Source organism: Balaenoptera acutorostrata, chromosome X (genome assembly GCF_949987535.1).
Source record: "Balaenoptera acutorostrata chromosome X, mBalAcu1.1, whole genome shotgun sequence".
Classification (NCBI taxonomy): domain Eukaryota; kingdom Metazoa; phylum Chordata; class Mammalia; order Artiodactyla; family Balaenopteridae; genus Balaenoptera; species Balaenoptera acutorostrata.
Window position 1 is genome coordinate 7,623,250 of NC_080085.1, and position 24,526 is coordinate 7,647,775.

The window sequence follows — 24,526 nt, forward strand, 5'->3', positions numbered from 1 at the left end:
ATTACTAAAATAAACAAAAATTGGGAAATTTTCCGAGAAGCAAACCAATGACATAACGGTACCGCAGGCATACGAGTTACTGGAATTGGTTTTGTGAAACAGTTGGCTGGTACTGTTTGCAAAGCTGGGTTTTTTTTCTCACCAAAAAGGTAGCCCTACGTAAAGTTAATTGTTCCCGTATTAAGTTCTTTTTTCCTCCCTTGAAAGTAAAGGTGAAACAGAAGTGTGACCTTTAGGCCATTGTTCTTTTGATAGTCAGGTCTTAGACTTACTGGAAAGATGGATCAAAGTCAGAACTTTCCAGAAGCAGGGAAAGGAAGGTGCTGGAGAGTGTTAATTGTAGCACAGTTTGTTTATAAAGGAGCAAATGAATACTACGTATGGTGGTCCCTCCATGGTAACTACCTCCACTCTGGTGGAATTGTGCAACGACACAAAACGTCACCATCTCCAGTCAGGATTACTGAAGCCAGATTTCTTTCTTTTTAAAAAATATTTATTTATTTATTTTGGCTGCATTGGATCTTAGCTGCGGGATTTTTTAGTTGTGGCCTGCGGGCTCCTTAGTTGCGGCGTGTGGGATCTAGTTCCCTGACCAGGGATCGAATCCGGGCCCCCTGCATTGGGAGCATGGAGTCTTAGCCACTGGACAACCAGGGAGGTCCCTGAAGCCAGATTTCTGAAACACCTCCAGGAACTGTCACAGTGAACAGCGTTGGAACATCAGAGGCTTGAAGCCACAGGCACCATGCCTGTTCCGAGGGGGGTCTTGCACCTCACGCTCCCGCAAGCATTGCAGCCTGAACGTGGGCCGTCAGCAGTCAGGCGGCCGGGTCCCTTCTGCCTGATGACATCTCTGACCACGGAGTGCCAGCCAGCTCAGAGTTAGATCGTTCTTTCTTCTGTTGAGCTGGCCTGGGGGGCAGCTTCAGTTTCACCTTTCCCTCTGGTCCTTGTCAGCTCTCATTAGGGTCCATTAACATTTGCCCTTATTTGGGTGTCCATAATGAGCACACCACAGTCCGGTGATGTTGAGGTCACCTCTCCAGTTTGTTTTGTGTTCATCTCTGCGGACTACACTCTGGGTCCGTCCATCATTTTGGGGGCGTGATTTTGAATCCGCACACCGTCCTGGTTCCGTTGCTCTTGAGTGCCTCGTTGCCATGATTTTGTCATTATTTTTGTTTTCTGAATGTTACACATCTATTTATGCTGTTTTTTAAAATATATATATATATTTTTAAATTAATTAATTAATTAATTTTATTTTTGGCTGTGTTGGGTCTTCGTTTCTGTGCGAGGGCTTTCTCTAGTTGTGGCAAGCGGGAGCCACTCTTCATCGCCGTGCGCGGGCCTCTCACTATCGCGGCCTCTTTTGTTGCGGAGCACAGGCTCCAGATGCACAGGCTCAGTAATTGTGGCTTACGGGCCCAGTTGCTCTGCGGCATGTGGGATCTTCCCGGACCAGGGCTCGAACCCGTGTCCCCTGCATTGGCAGGCAGATTCTCAACCACTGCGCCACCAGGGAAGCCCTATTTATGCTGTTTTAAAAGGCATAGGTTTGGAACTTCCCTGGTGGTGCAGTGGTTAAGAATCCGCCTGCCAATGCAGGGGACACAGGTTTGAGCCCCGGTCCGGGAAGATCCCACATGCCGCAGAGCAACTAAGTCCCGTGCGCCACAACTACTGAAGCCCGCGCGCCTAGAACCCGTGCTCCACAACAAGAGAAGCCACCACAATGAGAAGCCCGCGCACCGCAACAGAGAGTAGCCCCCGCTCGCTGCAACTAGAGAAAGCCCGCACGCAGCAACGAAGACCCAACGCAGCCAAAAATAAATTAAAAAAAAAATTTCTAAAATGCATAGTTTTTTTCAGAGAGAGGGAGGGCAGCATGTCATACTCTTTACCCATGATGAGTATAACATCAGGTAAAACCCTGAGGTCTTAGCCACAGAAATGCTCTCGGTTTTATATTAATTTAAGGTGGTATATATATATATATATATGTCTCCCCACCCTAGGAGATTCTGATCAGCAGGGCCCAGGAAGCCCCCTGATATCCATTTTCTTCCCATTTTTAAAGATTGAGGTAAAATTCACATAACGTGAAATTAACCACTAACCATTTAAAATGGTTAATTCAGTGGCATTTAGTACATTCACAGTGTTGTGCAACTACTACCTCTGTCTAGTTCCAAGATATTTCCATCACCGAAAAGAAAACCTTATACCCATTAAGCAGTCACTCCCCATTCCTCCCTCTTTCTAGCCCCAGGCAACCACTGATCTGCTTTCTGTCTCTCTGGTTTGCTGATTCTGGACATTTCTTATAAATAGAATCATAGAATGTATGGTCTTTTGTGTCTAGCATAATGTTTTAAGGCTCACCCATGTGGTAGCACGTATCAGGACTTCATTCCTTTTCAGGGCTGAATCCCATTTCATTGTACGGATAGAGCACATTGTGTTTATCCCTTCCTTTGTTGATGGGCATTTGGGTTGTTTCCACCTTTTGGCTCTTGTGAGTAGGGCTGCTATGACACGCGTGTACAAGTGTCTGTTCGAGTATCTGCTTTCAGTATTCTTGGGTATATACCTAGGAGTGGAATTGTTGGGTTATATGGTAATTTCACGTTTCACTTTTTGAGGAACCATCAAACTGTTTTTTTCCACAGCAGCTGTACCATTTTACATTCCCACTAGCAATGCATGAGGGTTAGTTTCTCCACATCCTTACCAACACTTGTTATTTTCTGTTGTTGTTGTTTTTTGTCTGTTTGCTTTTTTGAAAAAACGACCATCCTCGTGGGTGTGAAGTGGTGTCTCATTGTGGTTTTGGTGTGCATTTCCCTAATGGCTGATGATGTTAAGTCTCTTTCCATGTGCTTTTTGGCTGTCTGTATATCTTGGAGAGATATCTGTTCAATTCCTTTGCCCATTTTTTCATTGGGTTGTTTGCCTTTTTGTTGTTGAATTTTAGGAGTTATTTATATATAACAAATACTGGACCCTTGTCAGGTATGTGATTTGCAACTGGTGTCCATTTTTGAGACGTTCTCCTGGTGAGTTCAATTAGCAACCAAGCTCAGGAACCACTGATCTGGACCAGTGATTCTTGGGGCTTCCTGCAAAACACCTGGGAAGCTTTCTGAAAACAAACAAACAAACAAATGCAGCCCCTTGCCCCCTAACCATGGGGTTCTGATAAGCCCCCTTTCCCCCGCAAACAGACAACTACCTGGTGAAGCAGTAGTTTAGCTAAGGTGACTGACGACCTGACTGAATGGTTAGGCGTCATCAAAACAGAGAATCCAGCAGCTCCATAAAGGATCAGCCGGCATCAGCTCCCTGCTCCCCTTTCTCCAGAATGTTCTGTGCAGAGCATCACGCTCACTCACATTACAGGATGGCCTGGCCTCCCTGGAGTACCACCAAGACTTGCCATGTCGTCAGGCCTCTCAGGAGGTGACATGTCATCCGCCTGTTTCTCCTGTGCCCATGGTAAGGGCACCTCAGCATTCGTGTGTAAGATGCTGAGCTGTGCGCTTACTGTTTCTTTTTGGTTTCTTCTGATGGAGAGAGCACGATTGGTGCTTGCATGCGGTGTTTCCGCTTTAATCACGGTACTGTGGAATGTTGCAGTTTTCCACTCTGAAGAAAGATATCGTCGGTCTGTTTTCCCCCTACCTCCTGACCCTTAATTCCAAAGGAGGCTGAGGGCTTGGCTCAAAACTGAGAAGGTGGGATGGTCGTGGGGTGGTTGGTGGAGCTTTCTAGTCGAAGTTCTCATCTGATAGGAGGCTGGGCCTGGGGGCAGGAGAGGGTGTGCTCCCTAGGGTTCTCTGCGTCATAGGAATCTCTTCTTCCGCTGACCTGGCATTGTTTCCCACAGCATCCTGTATCACTCTGGCGGGTCCCTTCTCGCCCCTGGGTTCCTGGGGGCCGAGGCCCCGCCATGTTCTTCCTTCCTGCACCTTCTCCATTCCGCCCCCTGGCCTCCCCGGCCCATGTCTCCAGCTGGTCGAAAGTGACTTACTTCCATACACACTTTGGGAACAGCGTAGGGACTCCTAAGAGCAGGTTTTGATGGGCAGAAAAGCAGAAGAAAAAGGTCACCTCAAAGGGATTCAGTTCCATAGAAGTGCGCATGTTTTATTAAATTCCAAGTTAGGGCACGTGGTATATTTTGCTGGGCAGTTTCTATAGGATCATTTTACTTAAGTGCTGCATCACATTCACCCTTAGAAAGAAGGCAAAGGAAAGTCTGTTTCGAATAATCTCCTGGTCAGCTGTATGTCTCATGCTTAGCACGTGCTCTGTGTACCAGTTTTAAAAATTGATGACTATTTTAGAACCACCGTCTCCCTCCGAAAAAGGAGAAACTGACCCTGGGATGAGCGTGGCATTTTACTCTTTACCACATGCAGAAGCATATCGTCGTGAAATATTTTTAGTGCATGTATTTGGCTGGTAGTTTTCCGTTCTCTCCTCTTTGCCAGACTGTACACTGTCTGGGGCCTGCCCTCATCCCTCGTGTTTCCCAGAGCTTTTCTTGCACTTGCCAAGTGGCAATGCCATCACCCACCCCTGGGCTGAATAAATAGAGTTCTAAAGATATTTTCAATATTCTAGGTGGAATTCTCAGTTTGAAAAGCAGATGCTGCTTAAAGTAACTGATCGTGTGCTTCCCGTATATAGTTCCTGACTCCGCTCACCTCCCATCTTCCCTCTCTGTGGAGATGCCCCCGCCCCCCAGGAGCCGGATGACTATTTACCTTATACAAGTTGGCTCAAGCCAGACTTCACGTTATAATGATCTAAAGAGCATTTAAAAACTACTGCTGCTCGTGCTCCCCCACAAATCAATGAGGTCCAACTTCCGGGGTGAAACCAGACGTCCCTGGTGATTCTCCTTGCGGCCAGTGTGGAAATCCGCTGTCGTACGGACCCCATCTTGTTCACGGTAATGAATGATATTTGTTGATGATTTCAATCCCATCATAAAACTCGGGCAGATAAGCCTTGACGTTAGAAACCAGAAACATTGAGGTTTGTAAAGGGGAACGAAAGGTCGAATAGCTAGCTATAAATGCCGTTGTATTATTGCTTTGGAGCAGTGACGGGGCCTCAGGGTTTGATGTTCTGCTGAACCTAAAAATCACTTAGGTTTATGTTGCATCGCTCCCTCCTCTGAGCTTCCATCGCCCTCTGCGTGCCCCTACCATTGAGGGAGCTTGTCAGGTAGTGGCAGTTTGTTACTTATTTGTTCCCTGGCTGAGCTGAATTCCTGGAGGTTAGCTCCTGGCACTTGGCATCTCAGATAGCTTTCCTGTAGTGAGTATTGAAACAAATGAATAGCCCTTTACAAATTTCATAGAGCTTCTCCTGTGGTGGGGTCCCCAAGCTCTCTTATCCTTAGCCAAGATTACCTGCCTGCGGCCACGAGCATCATTTATACCAAGCCTCGTGCCTAGCTCTGCGTGGCAGGAGCTCCCTGTGCATCCCGTCTGTTGGCTGGGCCACGCTCCAGGAAGGGTTTGCCCACCTCTGCACCTCACCTTGGCGTGGTGACTACAGCCTCAAACACCCACCGGGGCTGAGCCCCCAACCAAACTGCCAGATGTCAGAGGTCACAGGGAGTGGTGGGGACTGTGGCATGCTAGTGAGTGGCCCTTCCTAAGGGGATGGCCCTCATCAGCTTTAGCCATTTTTGGCTAAAGCTTTGGGGACTCTTATCCCCATGTGCCAGCTCTTCCGATTTCTAAGGGAGTTAGAAATTCAGGTATTTGAAATGAAATCTGCTGAGGTTAAATGTTGGAAATCCACTGGGGTTTCGGTAGAATATCCGGGGGCCAACACTGCAAACCAGATAGAACACAGCTGCAGGCTGAGTTGGCCCTGGGACGGCCTTGGAGTCATGTGCTTCCAGCTCTCGCTGTCTGGTTTTGCCCTTCTTCTAGACAGAGAGAAGCAGGAACCCGGGAAGAATGCAGTGATGGCCGCACTTGTCCGATGGGATCATGGGGAGAGGAGAGGAGAGGAGGCCACTTTGGGTTCTGGGTAAACGCTCTCTCATACAAAATGACTTATTTTATTTGTATAGACATACCACAGCCCCCTCCAGCTCTCTACCTACAGTTACTGTTGTGTTTGAGTGTCTTCTGTATCTAGTCTTTTTTCTTTTTGTAAGTAAAGAAACCAAAATGTGGTGATATATCAAGTAATTTTATAGCCACCCTTTCTCCCTGACCAGTAACCAAAGCACTTCCAAGTTATTCCAGTGTCTTATTAAACACACTTTAAACATTATCCCAGGTAGACCTCACAAGGAGGGGAGTTCTGTTTTGCTGTTTGCTCCCTCGTCCACAGTGCCTGAGCAGAGCCTGGCATGTGGTAGGTCCTCAGGGACTAACTATTGCATGATTGTTGGTGGGCAGTAATTTACTGGGTCCCATCCTTATTGTTGGCCATTTGGCTTGCTTCCTTTTTCTTGTTATTGTACCTAGTACTGTGATGCCCCTCTTTGTACATTAAGCTCTTCACCTATTTTAGATCATTATTCATAGGTGTTGCTCTTGACATTTGGGCGTGGGTGCTTCTTCGTGGTGGGCTGTCCTGGGCACTGTAGGATGTTTAGCAGCGTCCCTGGCCTCCGCTTACCAGACCCAGCAGCACCTCCCCTCCACCCTCGTGACAACCAGAAATGTCTCCAGATACTGCCAGGTGTCCCCGGGAGGCACAGTGGCCCTTGGTTGAGAACCACTGTACTAGTGGGATTAGTGAACCAAAGTGTCAATGTATTTTAAGATTTTGAACCTTAAAATATATGCTGCTCGGAGAAAGTACTTCAATGAGCTGTTGTCCGCTGCCTCTCTCTACCCCATTTCACCCAGCCTCCTTCCCCTGGGAGATCAGCATCCTCCCACTTCCCTGTGACTCTCTGGAGCAGTGCTGTCCGATAGAACATTCCGTGATGATGGACATGGTCCATGTCTGCCCTGTCCAGTATGGCAGCCACGAGCCACATAACATTTCTTGAGTATTTGAAATGTGGCTAGTGCAACTGAAGAATGAACTTTTAATTTTAGTTAATTTAACTTTAAATAGCCACATGTGACTAGTGGCTTCCTCAGTGGACAGTGCAGGAAAGCCCCTCTCTGTGGCACCCCCAAATCACCCACCCTTTCTCAAAGTGGCCCTGATGAGAATCAGATCAATAGCAAGTTTTGAGGTGCCTTCTCCTTGGTTGGTGTTTGGTTACTGTTGAGTTCAGCTCCTTCTTTTGTTACCTTCCAGCATCCCAGTTAGTTAGGAAAGCAATCTAAGGAAGTAAAGCCTAATTGAGATATGAAGGAACTGGGCTGCCCTCTGGCCCACTAAGCCTGCCTGGAATGTGTTTGCCTATAAATCCTAAGGGGCCTGATTTGGGAATTCTGACTTGCAGGAGAGACCCGACAGGAGGATGGAGTTTTCCCATAACTCAATCTGTTTGCTTCCTACTTTTCTAGAAGTTTCTTCCCCACTGGCCTATATAGATGAATTCTTCACCTCTTTATCCCTCCCTTTCACCCTCCATCCTTCATCCATCCCTCTGTCCACTTGTCCATCCCTCCATTCTTCTGTTCATCCTTCATCCATCCATCTCTCTGTATATCTTCTCTCCCCCCTCTCTCCTCCCTCCCTTCTCCCTCCCTTCCTTCCTTCCTTCCTTCCTTCCTTCCTTTCTTCCTTCCATTGACCCATCTACTGATCCAACTGTTTATCCGTCTATCCATCCCTTCATCGATCCCTTTGTCCATCCTTCAGTCCATGCATCCCTTCTTCCATCCATCCTTCTCTCTGTCATTCTTCCCTCCATCCTTCCGGCTCTCCCTATCACTCCATCCCTCCTTCCATCCATCTGAGCACAGTGCACTCCTGCTGTAGGGTCAGGGTCTGTGCCAGGTACTGGAGAGGCAAGACCTCTAGGATCCTTGACTTCGTGATGTGCACAGACTAGTTGGGGCATCTGAAGACACTTGCCCTTCGATGAAGATTCAGAGCAGAGTCTTGGGAGCAGGATTGCCTGGGCTTGCGGTGAGGTAGCCTCTGCAGGGAAAGGGGGCTGTGGACGCTTGGAGTGAGATGAGTCAAGGTCACTTCAGGGTTGAGAGCACTGGGCTGGTTTGGGGAAGGATAACAAAGACAGAAGGCCTGCGTCATTGTGGGTCATTCTCTGCGATTGGATTGCTGGGCCATGATGTCCCAAAGCCGGACAGGCAGAGCCCTTTAGTCTTCCTTGGTTTCTGGTCCTGGGGAGAACTCCTTCCTTCAGTTGTGTCCCCTCTGCCGTCATGAAGCAGACCCCAGGCACATGAGGGGAGCAGTGTTCCAGCGATCCAGGGGCCAGTCCCGTTTACCTTAACGGCGCTCTTTGGTGACAGTTCTGAGCTCTGCCCAGGTGGGCTCAGGTGCCGAGTGCTGGTGGCTTGGTCTTGGGGATGTGCACCGACAAGTTTGACAGAACAGATGTATTTCAGAAAAATCGCAGGTTACTTGTTCTAGGTGTTGCTTTCCATTTTGGACACAGCAGCCAGCGGTCCAGCCCAGCCCGACGACCCCTGCTCCCCCGGCCAGGGCTCCAGGGGGGCGCGTGCAGCAGCTGTCGGTGTCCCTGTCAGCAGGGCTGAGGGGACGGTCCCACGGGCTTCCTGGTGGTGGGAGGAACCTCGGGAGAGGGCTGGAGCGTGGGTTCTGAGGGAATGAGCTGGAACCCAGCCCGCGGCCGGCCTGGGGGCCTGCACGTACGTTTCAGTGAGGGCACTTGAGAGGCTCGGTATGGATGTTAATGGCCTTCTAGAGGCTTTAGGGTCCAGAATGTTTAGCCAGAGTGGCGGGGGCATGCGAGGAAGGAGCCCTGGCGCTGGCGTGCGGATGCTGACCGCTCCGGCTTGTGGCCACGCGGTGGGAAATTTCGAGTCACTGTTGTCACGCAGTGTATTTACTCAGCTTCTCCAGGTGGGAACCTGGCTTCTTTTCAGTTCTGAAGGAGAGTTTGGAGCTCACTCTTAAGCCACTTCAGGAGGCTGCCCAAGTATTGTTACCCACAGTTCCGCTCTGAGGAGTTTTTAAACAATTCTTATGACTTGATATTGAGCAAAATGACAGAGTCCCTGCTCCAGTGCCTGCAGTTTGGAGGGCAGCTTCCTACGTTACGGGACATCCTCACTCGAGCCAGTAACACCCAGCCTGCCTCGCTCGTGCCTGTGGTCCCCGCCCGAGCTGGCCCGGTAGGGAGGCTGCCGCAGAGGCAGCGATGACCCGTCCTGCCTCCTTGGACAGTCTCAGGGGAGCCCTGCGTTGTAGAGCCTTTACAGTGAGAATGAGTTTCCCGTCGGGCGGGCCCATGTTAGTGCAGAGGTGCCCCCCAAGACCTTAAGCTCACCGCCTTCCTGATGTCACATAGAAGGGAACCCAGCAGGGTCCCGGAAACGGCAGAAGTGGTTACTCCTGTTACCCTTCCCAGAGCGTTCAGCTCAGGTGTCCCCTCGCCATCAGCACGGGCCTGGTGAGTGGCTTCACCGCGACTCAAGGACCTGCCCCCGTCACTGAGGCCCAGCGCTCCTCGGGCCTCGACCTTTCCTGCCCAGCCTCTGCTACCCCGTCCTGCTGTCCACTTTCTCTGTAGCCCGAGGGACCTTCCTCCGAAACAGATCTGATGCCCGCGCGCCCGCCTCCATTCCACAGGCCTCCCTGCCGCCTGCAAACTGCAGCCTTGCTCTTTGTCAGGCCGGCCCGTGCCTTCAGGGGGCGCGGGGGCGGGAGAGAGGCTTCCTTTCGCCTCACCTGTTCTCACCCCCCCTGCGTGAGGCCTGGGCAGGTCCCCTGTCCTCCCTGGGCAGGTCAGAAGCGGCCTTGGTGCTCCTCTCTCTTGGGCCTTGAACCCACCGCCAGTGAAACCGGTCCTTCCTCCAGGGGCTGTGTGTGCTCTCTCCCTGGTGCCTCTTGCCCTGGGCAGGGAGCTTTGGGAACAGGGTTCCCGAAACTGGACTTCCCGGACAGGCAGCATTTCGTGTATATATGAGGGCAGCATTTTGGGTATATGTGTAAACATGTTTTTCTAGGGAGGAGATCGATGGCTAATCTCAGATTCCCAGAGAGATCCAAGACCTAAAAGAACCGCGAGCACTTGCCATTCCCTGCATCCTTTCCTGGCACGTGTTTCTTCATCAGAGCTTGATGGGTGTCTGAATGTCTTAGATGTTCAGGTATTTTCCCCTCTGCTTTTGTTCATGGATTCAGATGGCGATATATGCAAAGAGGCATCTGTAAAGAATGGAATTCTCATGCCCAAAAGAAAGCAGATTAAGTGACTGCTAAAAAGTTGTGTGTATGTCTGGGTTTTTTTGGTGGGGGGAGGTAATTAATACAAAAAAGGGCGGGTGATGAAATCCTTTAGCTCTTACTCTTAGAAGCCTGGCACAGGACTTCTGCAGCTGGGAGCAGTACGCAGGGGAGAGCTCGACCTCGGCAGTATTTGCAAAGCTGCAATTGAGATCACAGAGCCCAGAGTTCTGTGCCGTCTCTGCCACTGTATGCCTGTGTGCCGCTTGGCTGAAAGGATGGCCAGACTGTTCCGGGTCGCCTCCCCCTGTGATGCCATTTCTAAAGAATGTTATTGTTGGGCCTCTTTGCTCTCCTTGGCCAGTGGGGTTTTCCTCTCCTATTTCAGTTGAACTTTCTTCTTCCGTCAATTGTTACTATTTCTTTTTTTTTTTTCCCCAAATCCTTCCTTAAAACCTCCCCTTTTAATTTTTAAATATCCCTTCCTGTCTGTGGTATTCAGTAGTAAGTTAAGAACCAAATTTTTATAACACTGTATTTTATTCTTTTTTTTTTTTTTTTTTAGTATTAAATTTATTTATTTATTTATTTATGGCTGTGTTGGGTCTTTGTTTCTGTGCGAGGGCTTTCTCTAGCTGTGGCAAGTGGGGGCCACTCTTCATCACGGTGCGCGGGCCTCTCACCATCGTGGCCTCTCTTGTTGCGGAGCACAGGCTCCAGACGCGCAGGCTCAGTAATTGTGGCTCACGGGCCCAGTTGCTCCGTGGCATGTGGGATCTTCCCAGACCAGGGCTCGAACCCGTATCCCCTGCATTGGCAGGCAGACTCTCAACCACTGGGCCACCAGGGAAGCCCCTGTATTTTATTCTTAAAGGAGTATTTTAAGTCCCTCTTCTATTGTTTTGGCCATATTAAAAATAAGAAGATGGTCAGTAACTTCCCAAACTGTAGTCTCCTCTGAGTAATCATCATTAGCAATTTGTCAGGAGAGTAAGGAGGATAAAAATTATTTAAAAGCGGAATATGGTACATATATGAGTATTCTTATAGCAGTAATACAGCATCTTTATTTCCACTCTTTTCCTCAGGGATGGTGGCAGGAACCCTTTCATTTTTGCCTGGAATCCCTCCTCCGAGCTCGATGGGAGTGCAGAGAGCCGCTGGTGACCCGAGCAGGCTTTTCCCCTCTGGTCTTGCCACTTCTTAGGTGCCCGTCCCTGAGCTCAGTTTCCTCCTTAGGTAAAGTGGGGGTGGTTATGAGGGACCCACCTTTTTAAAATTGTCATGATGATTAAAGAAGTTTCTCCCGTCCCTCTGAGCACAATGCGGGCTTTGCCCTGGGGGCTGGCGGCTGCGACTGCACACTTTCAGCGGTGTCTGCAAAGCCTGCAGGTGGTAGGCGGCAGCCCTGTGCATTAAGCACGGTGGGCCTTGTGTGACTGGATGCAGCCACCTACAGGTATACCCTGGGGCGTTGCCTTGCCAGGTGCTGCTCCGGAAAGCAGGAGACCATTCTGCATCACACGTGCAATGGAAAGAAAAGTGTCATGACATAGGATGTACGTCCTACCCTTGTGAGGTGTGATGTGCTCCAGTATTTTCTTTTTAAACCAAACCACTGATTGGGACCTACTCAATCAATTTCACCGCCCACTAATGGGTTGTGGCTGTAGCATGAGAGCGTGACGTAGAGTAATGTGACAGATGAATGCAGAGGGTTGGGAATGATGGTTTAGAGAATGTTTCAATATGTGTCCAGCTATTTGGAAGACGTCCGGGACATTGATCAGCCATGACTTAGAATTTGTGGAGCAGAATCGCCAGATGTGTGTTTAACAGTTTAACGTGAGTGAGATGACAGTCACCTTACGTCCTTGGATTTTGTTTTCTTCTCCCCAGTGTTTCATATGACTTGGAGTCCTGACATTGTTTCTTCCTACTGTAAATGAAGTACTTATTAGGAATCTCAATGCGTGTGTGCATTTTTTTTAACACAGCTTTTAGTAAGGTGTAATTTACATCCCACAAAATTCACCATTTTAGTGTAGTTCAATGAGTTTTAGTAACTATACAGCTGGACGACCATCACCACAATGTTCGGTTTTAGAACATTTCCACCTCCCATCCCCCACTTTCCCACTCTGGTCCCTGACAGCCACTGATCTGCTGATCTGCTTTCTGCCTGTGTATTTTGGAATGCCTGCTTTTCTGGTTCGTCTTTGTAAAAGGCGGGTTCCAGAAGTCAGACTGTCCTGGGAGTTGCCGTTTCTCCACCCACCCCTGCTGAGAACCGCATTGGCTGGGGTTCTCCCTGGTGGCCAGTCGGCCTGGTCGGGAGACCAGGGAGGAGGAGCCGTTGGGGTCCATCGGGAGGGGGCTAGGTTCTGAGGGCTGGTCTGTGCATGCTTGGGTGGGCGCGGGGGCTTGGAGGGCAGCTGCGGAGTATTGGGAGGCCCAGAGCTGACTCTGGGTCTCCTTGCGAGGGCCCTCCAGCCTGCACTGGCTCTCCTTCCTTAGCGCTGTGCATCCAGGATGCCATTCGTAATGCGACAAGCCGGCCTTTCCTATGGCGCTGGTAAACAGATCTCGAGCACCTGTTCCTCCCGTCCCCGAAGAGGAAGCGATGCATCCGTCACGCAGCAGCCCACTTTCTTGGATGCAGTCTCTCAAGCCTCAGACCTGCACACCTGCTCATGAGCATATTCTGTCGAGGCAGAGACGTGTGAGAGCAGCTCTAGAACTGCCGTAGACACGTAGTTGGTGGCAGGCTCCATTCGCCCTTAATCGGGTCGTGTCTGTGACTCACCCTGTGTGTGCAGCTGAGCACCTACTGGGGTGCGCCCTGGAGCTCTGTGGGGGCAGGTCAGAGCGGGAGGAGGTGCCATTCTTGCCCGGAAGGAACAAATGCTACGGGAGATGAGATGTGAACGAATAACCACGTTCTGCTTAGAGTTTTAATAACTGTCCCAGGAGGAGAGAGAAAGTGCTGAGGCTGGCCCAAGAAAGGACAGCCTACTTCCTGCTGGGGTGGGCTGGGTCTGGACAGGAGGAATCTGGGCCAAATCTGGGAAGACGCATCAGGATTTGAACAGGAAGGGGGCGGGAGGGAAGCATGGGAAAGGGAAAGAACGCTCCAAGTTTGGGAATAGCTGTTCCCGCGGGGCTTGCTGGGAAGGCGGATGGGCAGCCAGGGGCGGAGGGAAGGGAAACAGTTCCCTGCGGGATGTTTTGTGGTCTTAGAAACCTGACTCTTTCCAGATCCCCACCAGGGGCTTGTAGAAGGCGATGTCTCAGGCTGGATGTTTCTTAAGCGGTCTCAGCCTCAGCCAGTGGACTTTGCCGTGGTCCTTCGTAGAATGAGACTGTCAGAGAACGAGGTGAGGTCCCGGAGCTGTGCTGTCCAGCGCGGTAGCCACAGCCAGATGGGCAACTGGGCGCTTGAGATATGCTCGCAGCGTAAAACACACACTGGCTTTCAGAGACTTCATACCAAAAAAGGATGTCAAATATCTCATTTATAATTTTTATAATCATTACATGTCAAGTTGATAGTAGTTTGGATGCACTGTGTTAAATAGAAAATATTATTAAAATAATCTCACCTGCTTATTTTTACCCTTTTAAATGTGGCTACTGGAAAATTTTTTTTAATTAATTAATTAAGTTTTGGCCGCATTGGGTCTTCGTTGCTGCACGCCGGCTTTCTTTTTTTAGTTGCCATGAGCGGGGGCTACTCTTCGTTGCGGAGTGCGGGCTTCTCTCATTGCGGTGGCTTCTCTTGTTGCAGAGCACGGGCTCTAGGGTGCAGGCTTCAGTAGTTGTGGCACGTGGGCTCAGTAGTTGTGGCTCGCGGGCTCTAGAGCGCAGGCTCAGTAGTTGTGGTGCACGGGCTTAGTTGCTCTGCGGTATGTGGGATCTTCCCGGACCAGGGCTCAAACCCGTGTCCCCTGCATTGACAGGCGGATTCTCAACCACCGCACCACCAGGGAAGCCCTAGAAATTTTTTAGTTAAGTATGTGGTCCTCATTGCAAATATTTCTATTGGACAGCACTGCCCTAGAGAATTCTTTTTACTAACTGGGCTGAAGTTTGTTTTTATTTTAGTCTAAGTTGTATCATTAGAGCCTATATTTGAGGTGAACAAAGTGTGTTCACTTATCTCAGGATTGTGCACTTGATGGGCTTGATGAAAAATTCTTTTTCTGTCATTTTCAAGGTGGAAGACCGTCCTGGATGAGGTGCTCAGGCAGGTGACTGCGATCGGGTGCCCCTCTGGCTGTGGTTTCCTTTGGGTGGTAGACTTGCATCTTGGCCTGTGGGCAGCTTGCTCAGCCCTGCATTCTAGCATCTCAATCCCAGGCTTTTAAACTGTGTTCCACTCGTGCAGTATTTTACTGCTACATCAGAATAATACTGACATTTCCCAGTTTTTAGAGGAAAAAATAGCATGGAAGGAAAATGCATGTTTATGGAGTATGTAATAAGTCCCCAAAACCTTGATATTGGTTACAGCCTTTCAGCCCCACCACCCCATAGTAAAGATGAAAAAACTGAGGCACAGCCAGACAGTCATTTGCCCAGGCTCCTCCTCACTAGTAAGTGCTTAAAGTATAGTTGCCTCAGTTGCAAGTTTTTCCTCCCATGACGTTTTTACAAGTTGTTGCAGTGTCTGTCCATTGTCAGCATGATTCAACAAAACATACACTGTAGGACTTTACACTTATTCAGTCACCAGCTCGTGGTCTTTGTCAGGTGTTGTGACTTCGGTTCACCAGTGTCTGAACCCGTGTGAGAACCGGTAGAATCGCTGGTGAGGTGGAGCCCCCAGGAAGTTTGCTGGTCATCCAAAATACCTCCTAGATTGGTTTACCTTTGGACACTTTATTCTTTGCTGGAGGAAAGAACATCTTGCCAGGATCTCGCCCCTGTCCACCCTGGTCTCTCCCTTCCTGGTGGAAAGGCCCACCCTCAGGAAACCATAGTGCAGATGAAAAGTGGGCTTGGTCGGTAGAGGATCAGAACAGAGGATGTGGGAGGTCTTCAGGGACATTTCATCACGCTCTGTGAACCACCTTTCTCCCTTGCTAGGATGTATCTGCCTAAGGAGACCTGTTCGAGGGAGGAATGATCCCGTAGCACCTTGGCCTCCTGAGCCCTGTTTTTCTTACAATTTAGGCTTTGAAAGCTCAGTCAAATTCTAGTCTGCCTTCTTCCAGTTGTTCCTTGACTACTAATTGGCTCCGTTGTGGTTTTTATATGGTATAAGTTTCTGAAATTGGCCTGATTAGTTTATCAAACAGTTTAATGAAGGCCTGTTGTATGTGAGGGCTCTGGCTCTCTAAAAAGATGAATTAGAGAAACAGCATCCTTTTTCTCAAGGAACTCACAGACCAACAGGGGAGGCAGCCATATCAAATAATGATTACAGAGTGATAAGTGCTGTCACTTATTACAAAGTGATAAGTGCGCGGACTTCTCATTGTGGTGGCTTCTCTTGTTGCGGAGCTTGGGCTCTAGGCGCACGGGCTTCAGTAGTTGTGGCTCGTGGGCTCTAGAGTGCAGGCTCAGTAGTTACGGCGCACGGGCTTAGTTGCTCTGCGGCATGTGGGGTCTTCCCGGACCAGGGCTCGAACCTGTGTCCCCTGCATTGGCAGGCGGATTCTTAACCACTGCATCACCAGGGAAGCCCCCAGACTGATAAAATGTAATTAAAAAAAAAATTTCCTAAGAAGACAGTCTTTTCACATGGAAACCACAAATGTAATTCAAGAACAATTCTAAGACTCAACACTAAATTCGGTCACTCATGCTACAGTAATACACTGAAATGTCAATGGCAATGTTTAGACTGAGTTCTAGGTGTGATTACTCTTTACCCTAAATTCTAGAATTAAGACTAGATGACAATTGCCAAATCAAGTATATGCGTGTTCTATAAATAATAAATGTGGTTATTTGAGTGACTTTTCAGGACTAATGTGGCAGGCTTGTGGTGTATTCATTGCTGTTTTAACCTTGCTGTTTTTGTGTAATTTCAGGGAGTTCAGGGACCCACTCACTGCTAAGTGAGAACCCAGCTCTTGGGTGTCAGTGTTACACCATTGAAGTTGGAGAAGCACTAGCGCAGCAAACAGGGTCTAATTCACCACGTAAATAACCACAAACAGCCTGGGGTCCGTGTTCTGGCGGGCTCTGAAACTCGCTGTGAACCAGGTGTGTCAGAAAAGGTGAGGGAGTCATCATAATTTCTTGAGGATTAGTTTGGAATGAAATAGAGATGAATAGTATCCTCTCTGAATTGCATATTAAAAATAAGCGTGAATGGGAAATATAGAGATTATCTTGTTCCAGGAGACTGGAAAGTATAGTACAGGCACCATAGGATTACCCTGGCCTCCTTTTGATAAAGAAAATGTGTTCAGAACCAGTGTTTACACGTAGACACAGAGAACAGAGTACTGGTTACCAGAGGGGGAGGGTGTGGGGGGAAGGGCTAAATCAAAGGATGTCAACTGTATGGTGACGGATGGAAACTAAATTTTTGGTGGTGAGCACGCCGTAGTGTATGCAGAAGTCGAAATACGTTGTACACAGGAAACGTAGTGTTATAAGCCAGTGTTACCTCAATTAAAAAACAAGTCTCACCATTAGAAAGATTGTGTATCATCCAAATAAATTCATTTGCCTTCATGGATTGAATAAAAAGAATCAGTGCTCATACTTTGCTCTCTTCTCTCTGCTCTCACCTTCTGCTGCCCACGTTTACTTTTCTGCAGTTCAGGGTAGTCAGTGTCAGATATTCCAGCCCCCTGAGTGTGGCCGGGAGGGAGGACATGGGTTCTGAGGCACCGGGCCACTGCCGCCGGCTCCACCCGCTCTCAGCCCTGCAGTCTCTCGGTGGCTGTCTGCTCGGCAGAGTGACGGCCTCCCCAGGTGTCCACGTCCTACTCCCTGGAACCTGTGAATATGTTACCTTCCATGGCAAAAGGGACTTTGCAGATGTGACTAAATAAAGGATCTTGCAACGGGGAGGTGATCCTGGATGATCTGGGTGGGCCCAGTGTAATCTCAAGGGTCTTTCTGAGTGGAAGAGGGAGAAACAGAGAGATGGCATCCTGAGAAAGGCTCTACCGGCCGTGGCTGGCTTTGAGGATGCAAGAAGCCGCCGCGGATGCCAGTAGTCTATCACAGACACTGGTTTTAGTTCAGTGAAATCAATCGGACTTCTGACCTCCGGAGTTGTAAGATGACAAATGTGTTGTTTAACGCCACCAAGTTTGTGGCAATTTGTCACAGCAGCATAAGGAAACTAATAGGGTCTGAAGCAAGTCTGTTGGAGGTTGAGGGGGAAGCAGGAAGGGGAGTGGATGGAGCTGGTCTCCGTGCTGTAACTAAAGAGGCTGCACCCAGTCAGCATGACCCTGTGAGGTTGGTCGGATCACCCCCATTTTTTTTTTAAATGTTTATTTATTTATTTGGCTGCACCGGGTCTTAGTTGCGGCGTGCGGGATCTTTAGTTGTGGCATGCATGTGGGATCTAGTTCCCTGACCAGGGATCGAACCTGGGCCCCCTGCACTGGGAGTGCGGAGTCTTAGCCACTGGACCACCAGGGAAGTCCCCACCCCCATTTTACAGATTAGGAAACTGAGGCAGGCCCAGAGAGAGAAGGAATGACTCATGCAAGGTCTCATGGAAGTAAATGGCTCTCTGGGAACTGGTACTGGCTGAGATGGCCCAGTGCCACTTCTTAAAGAGCCCCGCAGGATGCAGCAGGCAAAAGGGAACAAAAAGAAGCCCGTGTCTGTGTCCTCCAGCATTCTCTCCCTTCTTGTGGACCAATTCTGGTAAGAACGGCCAGCAAACCATATTCATGTCCTCTGCTGAGGCCAAGAAGAGCCGTTTGTGAAGCGGGGAATCTACGGTGGGAAGATCTGTGCGGGGCGGTTGCGGGCAGGGAGAGCTGGCAGCTCCGGGTTGGTGTTGCTCAGATAGGAGGAGACCGGTGAGAACTGGCCGCGTGGGGGCCTTCACGTCCCACTGCAGAGCGGACTTTGCTGCGGGAGGACACTGGTGCCCGGCTTCTCAGCTCATCGCACCCTTCCCCCACAGCCTGAAAATGCCGGGGAGCTTACGCTGCACTCCCTACCTGCTTGTTCTTTGAAAGTGAAGCCCGCTCGTGCCATCCAGATTTGTCCCGAGCCCTTGAACAAATGCATTCCAGATATCCCCAGAGGGTGATGAGAAAGGCCGTCTCTCACTTCACTGGTAGGAGTGTATGCTGATGCTAAAGCACCTTGGCAGTATACATCAGGTGTTTGCTGTGAGCTCGTGTCCGTCATTTACAAGAAAGAGCAGAAAATTGGAACATACCTAAATAGATGACTTGAGGTGCCTGGTAAAAAAGTTATGGGTTACTGCATATGACGGAAGGTTCTAAAATGATAGAAAGCGATGGTGACAGAGACTTAAAGGACATGAGGAAATACAATTTCACACACTAATTTTTTTCATTTGTGTATCTAGTATGATATCAGCTGTGGAAAATTGTAGGAAAATAAGCTAAACCATGAATCCAGGGCTTCTGGATTATAGGTGATTTTATTTCCTATGCTTTATACTTTACTGTATGAATTTTGTACGTTGACTTCACAATAAGGAGAAAAGACCTTCATATCCTTCAACCCCATAAATTTACTTCTGGGAATCTTTCAAAGAAAATAATTGTAAATACAGATTACGAGCTATATGCACAGAGATGTTCCTTTCGTCATAGCTTTTTAAATTGAGATGTAATTCACATATACCATAAAAGTCACCATTTAAAGCATGCTGTTTACTAGTTTTTAGTATAATCACAAAGTTGTGCAACCATCATCCACTATCTAATTCCAGAACATTTTTATCACCCCCTAAAGGAAGCCTAACCCCTTAGCAATCACTCCCCATTCTCTCTTTATCTCCAACCCCTGACAACCACTGATCTGCCCTCTGTCTCTATGAATTTGCCTGGTCTGGACATTTCTTGTACATGGATGCATACAGCATGTGGCCACTGTGTCCGGCTTCTGTCACCCAGCACAGTGACTTCAAGGTCCATCCGTACTGTAGCATGTGCCAGTACTTCATTCTTTTTTTATGGCTGAATAATATTCCATCGTATGGATAGACCATGTTTTATTTGTCCATTCATCAGTTGATGGCCCTTTGTTGTTTTCACGTTTTGGCTATGGCGAATAATGCTGCTGTGGACATTCTTTTGTGTGGACATATGTTTTCGTTTCTCTTAGGTATACACCTAGGTGTAGAGTTACTGACCCATATGGAAACTCTGTGTTTAACTATATATTTGAGAAATTGCTGAACTGTTTTCCAAAGCATCTCTCATGAATATTTACACTAGTGGAAATTAGGAAATAGCGTAGCTATCAATAGTAGGAGAGTGCTTAGGTAAAACATATTAATCCCCTTAACGAACTGTTTGTAAAAATGCAAGTTATTTATTCTTAGACCGGGTGCTGGGGGTTCAAAGGCAGCTGAGACAGGGTAATTGTTCTCAAGGAGCTTTATCTATTCAGTTGTTCCAGGTGATGTTTACAAATAATTTATAACAAGCGGGGACAGAATACTTAGGCTATAGTGTTAGGCCATCTTGAGTAATTTTTGGAGAGATTCAAGGTGTGAATTAATAAGTAAACATGTTACAAAGTTAAGTGGAAAAGGCAGGGGAGAAGATTGTGTATACTGTATGATCATGACTATGTCAGAAAAAGACGAATAAAGAGAACATATAGAAAAAAGACGGAGGAAGACACATCAAAATAGGAATAATGGTTGTTTTTGAGTGGTGGTGTGCATGGACATTTCTCTCCTGTTTAGGTGTATTTCCTGAACTTTATGTAATAGAAACAAAAATACCCCGGGGTCTGTGTGTGGTGACCGTGGGAAGGAGTTGGTGGGAAAAATCTAGCATCAAGTTTTTGGGGAGATGAGAACTCAAGAGCCTGGACTGGCGTGCCTGTGGGTGACAGGACAGTAGATATCCTTAGATATCCTTGATGCTCTTACTGAAAATCATGCCAAAATTTGTCTACATACAATGAAGTTACAGCTATCTGGAAGTCTGGAGGGTGTGTCATCCTGATAAATAGGTGGCTGAAGCAGAAGCGCAGCATAGATGTTTCACGGTGTAATGGATGAAGCCAGGGAGTGGGTGTTTCTCCCTGCTGTCAGCTGCTTCCTTTGCTGCCTTCTTCCTGCCCAAGGGCCCCCTGTCCTTGCCTTCTAGTTTACCACTTCTGTCTTTTGGGAGCTGGAAAACTTCTTCATTGAGCCTGTTCGAACTGCTGTCAAGTGAGTAAATAGTCTCCAAGTGTGAGCCCTGTGGACAGAGGAGATCAACAGCAAGAACTTGATAACTTCTCCTTGCTCGTGGTGCGAGCTGGACTCCGGGAGGCGTGACTCCTCATCTGCTTGCTTCGAAGTACTGATTCTGTGGGTGATCATGCGAAGTCCATGCTCTGCTTAGAGAAGTGGAATCAGAGACATACGGATTCTATATCAGGCCAAAGTAAAATTTACCAAAATGGTAGATGTGTCAGTTTATTTTTAGAAGAAAAAGTATGGAAGTGTTACTTTACTTACTTGCGTTGTTTATTGGATAGAAAATTGAAAACTATGAACTTGCAATAGTTTTATCACAGTTGTGAGTTGTAAAGTAAATGAATTGGGCTCAGCAGCGCTAGAAGGTCAGGCTTCCCACATATATATATACATATTTTTAATTAATTTATTTTATTTTTAGCTGCGTTGGGTCTTCATTGCTGCACACGGGCTTTCTCTAGTTGTGGTGAGCGGGGGCTACTCTTCATTGCGGTGCGTAGACTTCTCATTGCGGTGGCTTCTCTTGTTGCGGAGCACGGGCTCTAGGTGCGCGGGCTCAGTAGTTGTGGCGCACGGGGCTTAGTTGCTCTGCGGCATGTGGGATCGTCCCGGACCAGGGCTCGAACCCGTGTCCCCTGCATTGGCAGGCGGATTCCTAACCACTGCGCCACCAGGGAAGCCCTTCCCACCTATATTTGTCTAGTAAATGAGATCATGTATGTCAAGATGCTTAGAACGTGCCTGTGCTTGGGCATCTTTCTCTAGGCTCATACGTGAATCTAGAATAGCAGAGTTGTGCTCGGGACTCAGTTTATCTTCAGGTAGCGTTTGTTGTGGCTTGGTCCCATTCAGGACTTGAGTCGCGCACAGCAGCCTGCCGTTAGCTGTTTGACTGGGAACCACGCCGCCACCACACCATTCCTGACCTGTAAAGGAACCGTGCTGCGGACGCTGGTGTTTGGGGCTGGGACCGACACTGTGCAGTAGGCTCATCTTGTGATGTCGTGGCGTTTTGAGCACATCGTATTTGAGAGGATTTGCATGGTGTGTTTTACCTTCTGTATATGTATTTCTGTTTTGATATTGACTCTAAGTTCTTAAAACCATTATGTTTAAAACGAGGATGAGTTCAATCAGTGCCGTTCTGATAGTGTTTATCAATTTCTAAAAGCTACTGGGAGAGACAGCTTTGTTGTCGAACCAGTTTGGGGAAATAACATGTTCAGAATTCATACTGGTCTTGTGGGGCTTGGCGTTGGTTGTGGTGTCTCACTTTCCTGGGGCCAGAGACTGGAACAGAGATGTGGGAAGACTGAGGTAGTGAAATTTAGGTTATCAGATTCCCATGCATACCAGTCAGTGTGCATTTATAGAGACAACTGAATAGATAGCTGCCTGGGCTCAGACGATTATAGGGGCGGCTTGTTTCATGCCACAGCTGTCTTGTCAATCAACGTGATCATGGGGTATAGGGGCGGGGGAGGTTCTACTTAAACCCATCTGGAAAACCTTTCCTTTATCTATCTGTGTCAAGCCAAGCTTTCCTTGATCAGATTTACTTCAAGGAGAAATGTCTGTAGACAATGTGCTTTTGTTGTTTTTCTCCAGAAAACAAAGAGGATCCTTTGCAGTTTCTGATTCCTACTGTGTAAAGAATACAGGCAGTATTTAGTAGGCATCTCCTTGTATTGTTACCATGCTTGTTTGGCTTTTTGCCTTTGGTCAGTGGTTAACATTTAACTCCTTCACTTATGACCACTGGTAGATGAAACTTACAAATACATTTTAGATACATTTAAGCTGTAATGTACAGAAACTGAAAGTTGTGAGGGGGGAACATTTGTCAGGGAATGAGAACATAGGTGCTCTCCAGTTGTTGTGGCAGAGCGACATTCCATTGTCATCACCTCATTAAACATACAGCTTGGAAGAAGATGCTTGTTTTACCTGTTTTGTAACTGTCAATATCTGTTTTTGCTGGTATTTAAAGTTGCACTGTGAGATAGTAATGCTTTTAACTGTGAGTGTACTGATATTGTTACTGATGATTATTTAGGCAAAGCCAGTAGTTAGTTTTCCAACCAAATAGTTGGAGCAAAAGCAGTCAATTAGATAATAATCTTGTATTGAAACTGAATTCTAGAGTCGATTCAGCAAACTTACATGAAATTGACCTCACTTTCAAATTTGCTTTTTCATAATTTTATTTTGCAGGATAACAAAGCCATTGACCTTTGCCGATTGTGTTGGGGATGAACTTCCTTTAGGATGGGAAACTGTATATGATAAACAAATTGGAATTTATTACATGGACCACATAAATAGTAAGTAGAGTGCCACACTTGAGTTGTTACATATGAATGACTTTTCACATTGATCCCACGGATGCTAGGAACTCTTTTTGTAGAGTGAAACAATTGTTACTCTTCAATGCGGCATTAAACTGGGTTTTTATAAATGTCATCGGCAGTGTTCATTAGCTGAGTTCTTCAAAAAGTGAAGCAGTTGTGTAGCTACCTGGCTTGTGTGTTGCTCAGGCCTGCATGGAATATGTGGAATGCAGAGTTTGAATACCTAATAGAAGGAATAAATTTCCCAGGCAGTTTCAGTAATAAAAATCTCTCTCAAAATGGGAAGGGTGTTTCTTGCAGAGTGAAGTTTACAAGTTCTTGGAACAGTAAATGCCCAAGTGGTTACCTTAACTTCACTTTGTCTTATCGCTTTGATTTTAACTTTAATATACCAAACCTTTTGGAGCTTTGTGAAGGGAGAAAATGATGTAAAGACCACAGCTAAAATAATGGGTCCTTGACCATGCCAGCCTTCTTGGTAGAATTGTTGGGAGCAGTGGTTCTCATCTGGGGCCGGTTTTGCCTCCCAGGGACACATGGTAGTGTCTGGGCATTTTTCATGGTCACGCCTGGGAGAGGTGCTCCCGGCGTCTGGTGGGTGGAGGCCAGGGATGCCTCTCACCCTCGTGCCGCGCCCAGGATGGCCCCCCGAAGAGGCTGAGCCACCTGGAGTGTCAGTGGTGCCGAGCTGACGCACTGCTTCATGTGCAGCATTTGGTTCCAGGCCTTCTCTGCCCCGCGCTCCTTGCTTTCTGCCGCCTCCTCAGCCTTCCTCCATCGAGGACCAGCTGGGGACCCATTTCTCTCTCAGATTCACATTCCTTCACTCCCCCCTTTTCGTTCTAGCTGCCTAGTGTTTCTGTCATTGTCATTACTGCTGGGGATACGAAGTTCCCCTTGGTGTGCTTTCTGTCCTTCAGTTTGTTGAGTGCGGGGGAGGCCGGGGGCGGGGTGCCCAGCATGTGAGTGACAAAGCTCCTTCCACGCTCAGTCCCACGGCTCCTCCCGTCCCCGTAGTGTGATCGACCCGGGCTGGTATCTCTAGGGCTGATTCCTGCATTGTCACTTGCCAGCCGGCCTCCGGAATTCAGCATTTGGAACCCTGAATGGCGAGGCGTCCTGGCTGGGTCCTGGGACAGGGGAGTTTCCGATCCGTACACTCAGCCTTCACGTGACTGTGGCTCTTACCCAGGGATTGGGCAGGGGGGTGAGTGCCGCCCTGGCCCTGCTGCCCTCCCCGGCGGTTATACCAGTGGCAGGAGGGCTTCCGGGTGTGTCCACCGCCCTCCCTCTGGCCTGGCTGGCCCGGTGCCCCTGGGCTGCGTGCGGCCGGGCTGTCTGGCCTTCTGGGCCGCCTTCCCCGTGCTGTGGGCCTCTCTGGGCCCGGGCGGCAGCGCTGAACGGCACAAGCATCCGCCTCACACAGCCTTTTTGGAAGCCGCCTGCCTGCCGCCGAGGCCCAGGACTGACC

The 24,526-nt window shown here is 48.3% G+C and overlaps 1 protein-coding gene across 5 annotated transcripts in view; it reads left to right on the forward strand.

Annotated features, from left to right (window-relative positions):
- WWC3 (WWC family member 3) overlaps window positions 1-24,526 on the forward strand; it is a 129,498-nt gene that overhangs the window by 20,172 nt on the left and 84,800 nt on the right. For 4 of the 5 annotated variants that reach the window (XM_057537802.1, XM_057537801.1, XM_057537803.1 and 1 more), the window contains exon 2: window positions 22,919-23,028. In XM_057537802.1, coding sequence (XP_057393785.1) covers window positions 22,919-23,028 — 110 coding nt within the window. Of the gene's footprint in view, window positions 1-13,681; window positions 13,701-22,918; window positions 23,029-24,526 lie in introns of those variants that run through there. The other variant, XM_057537804.1, reaches the window with a different exon arrangement.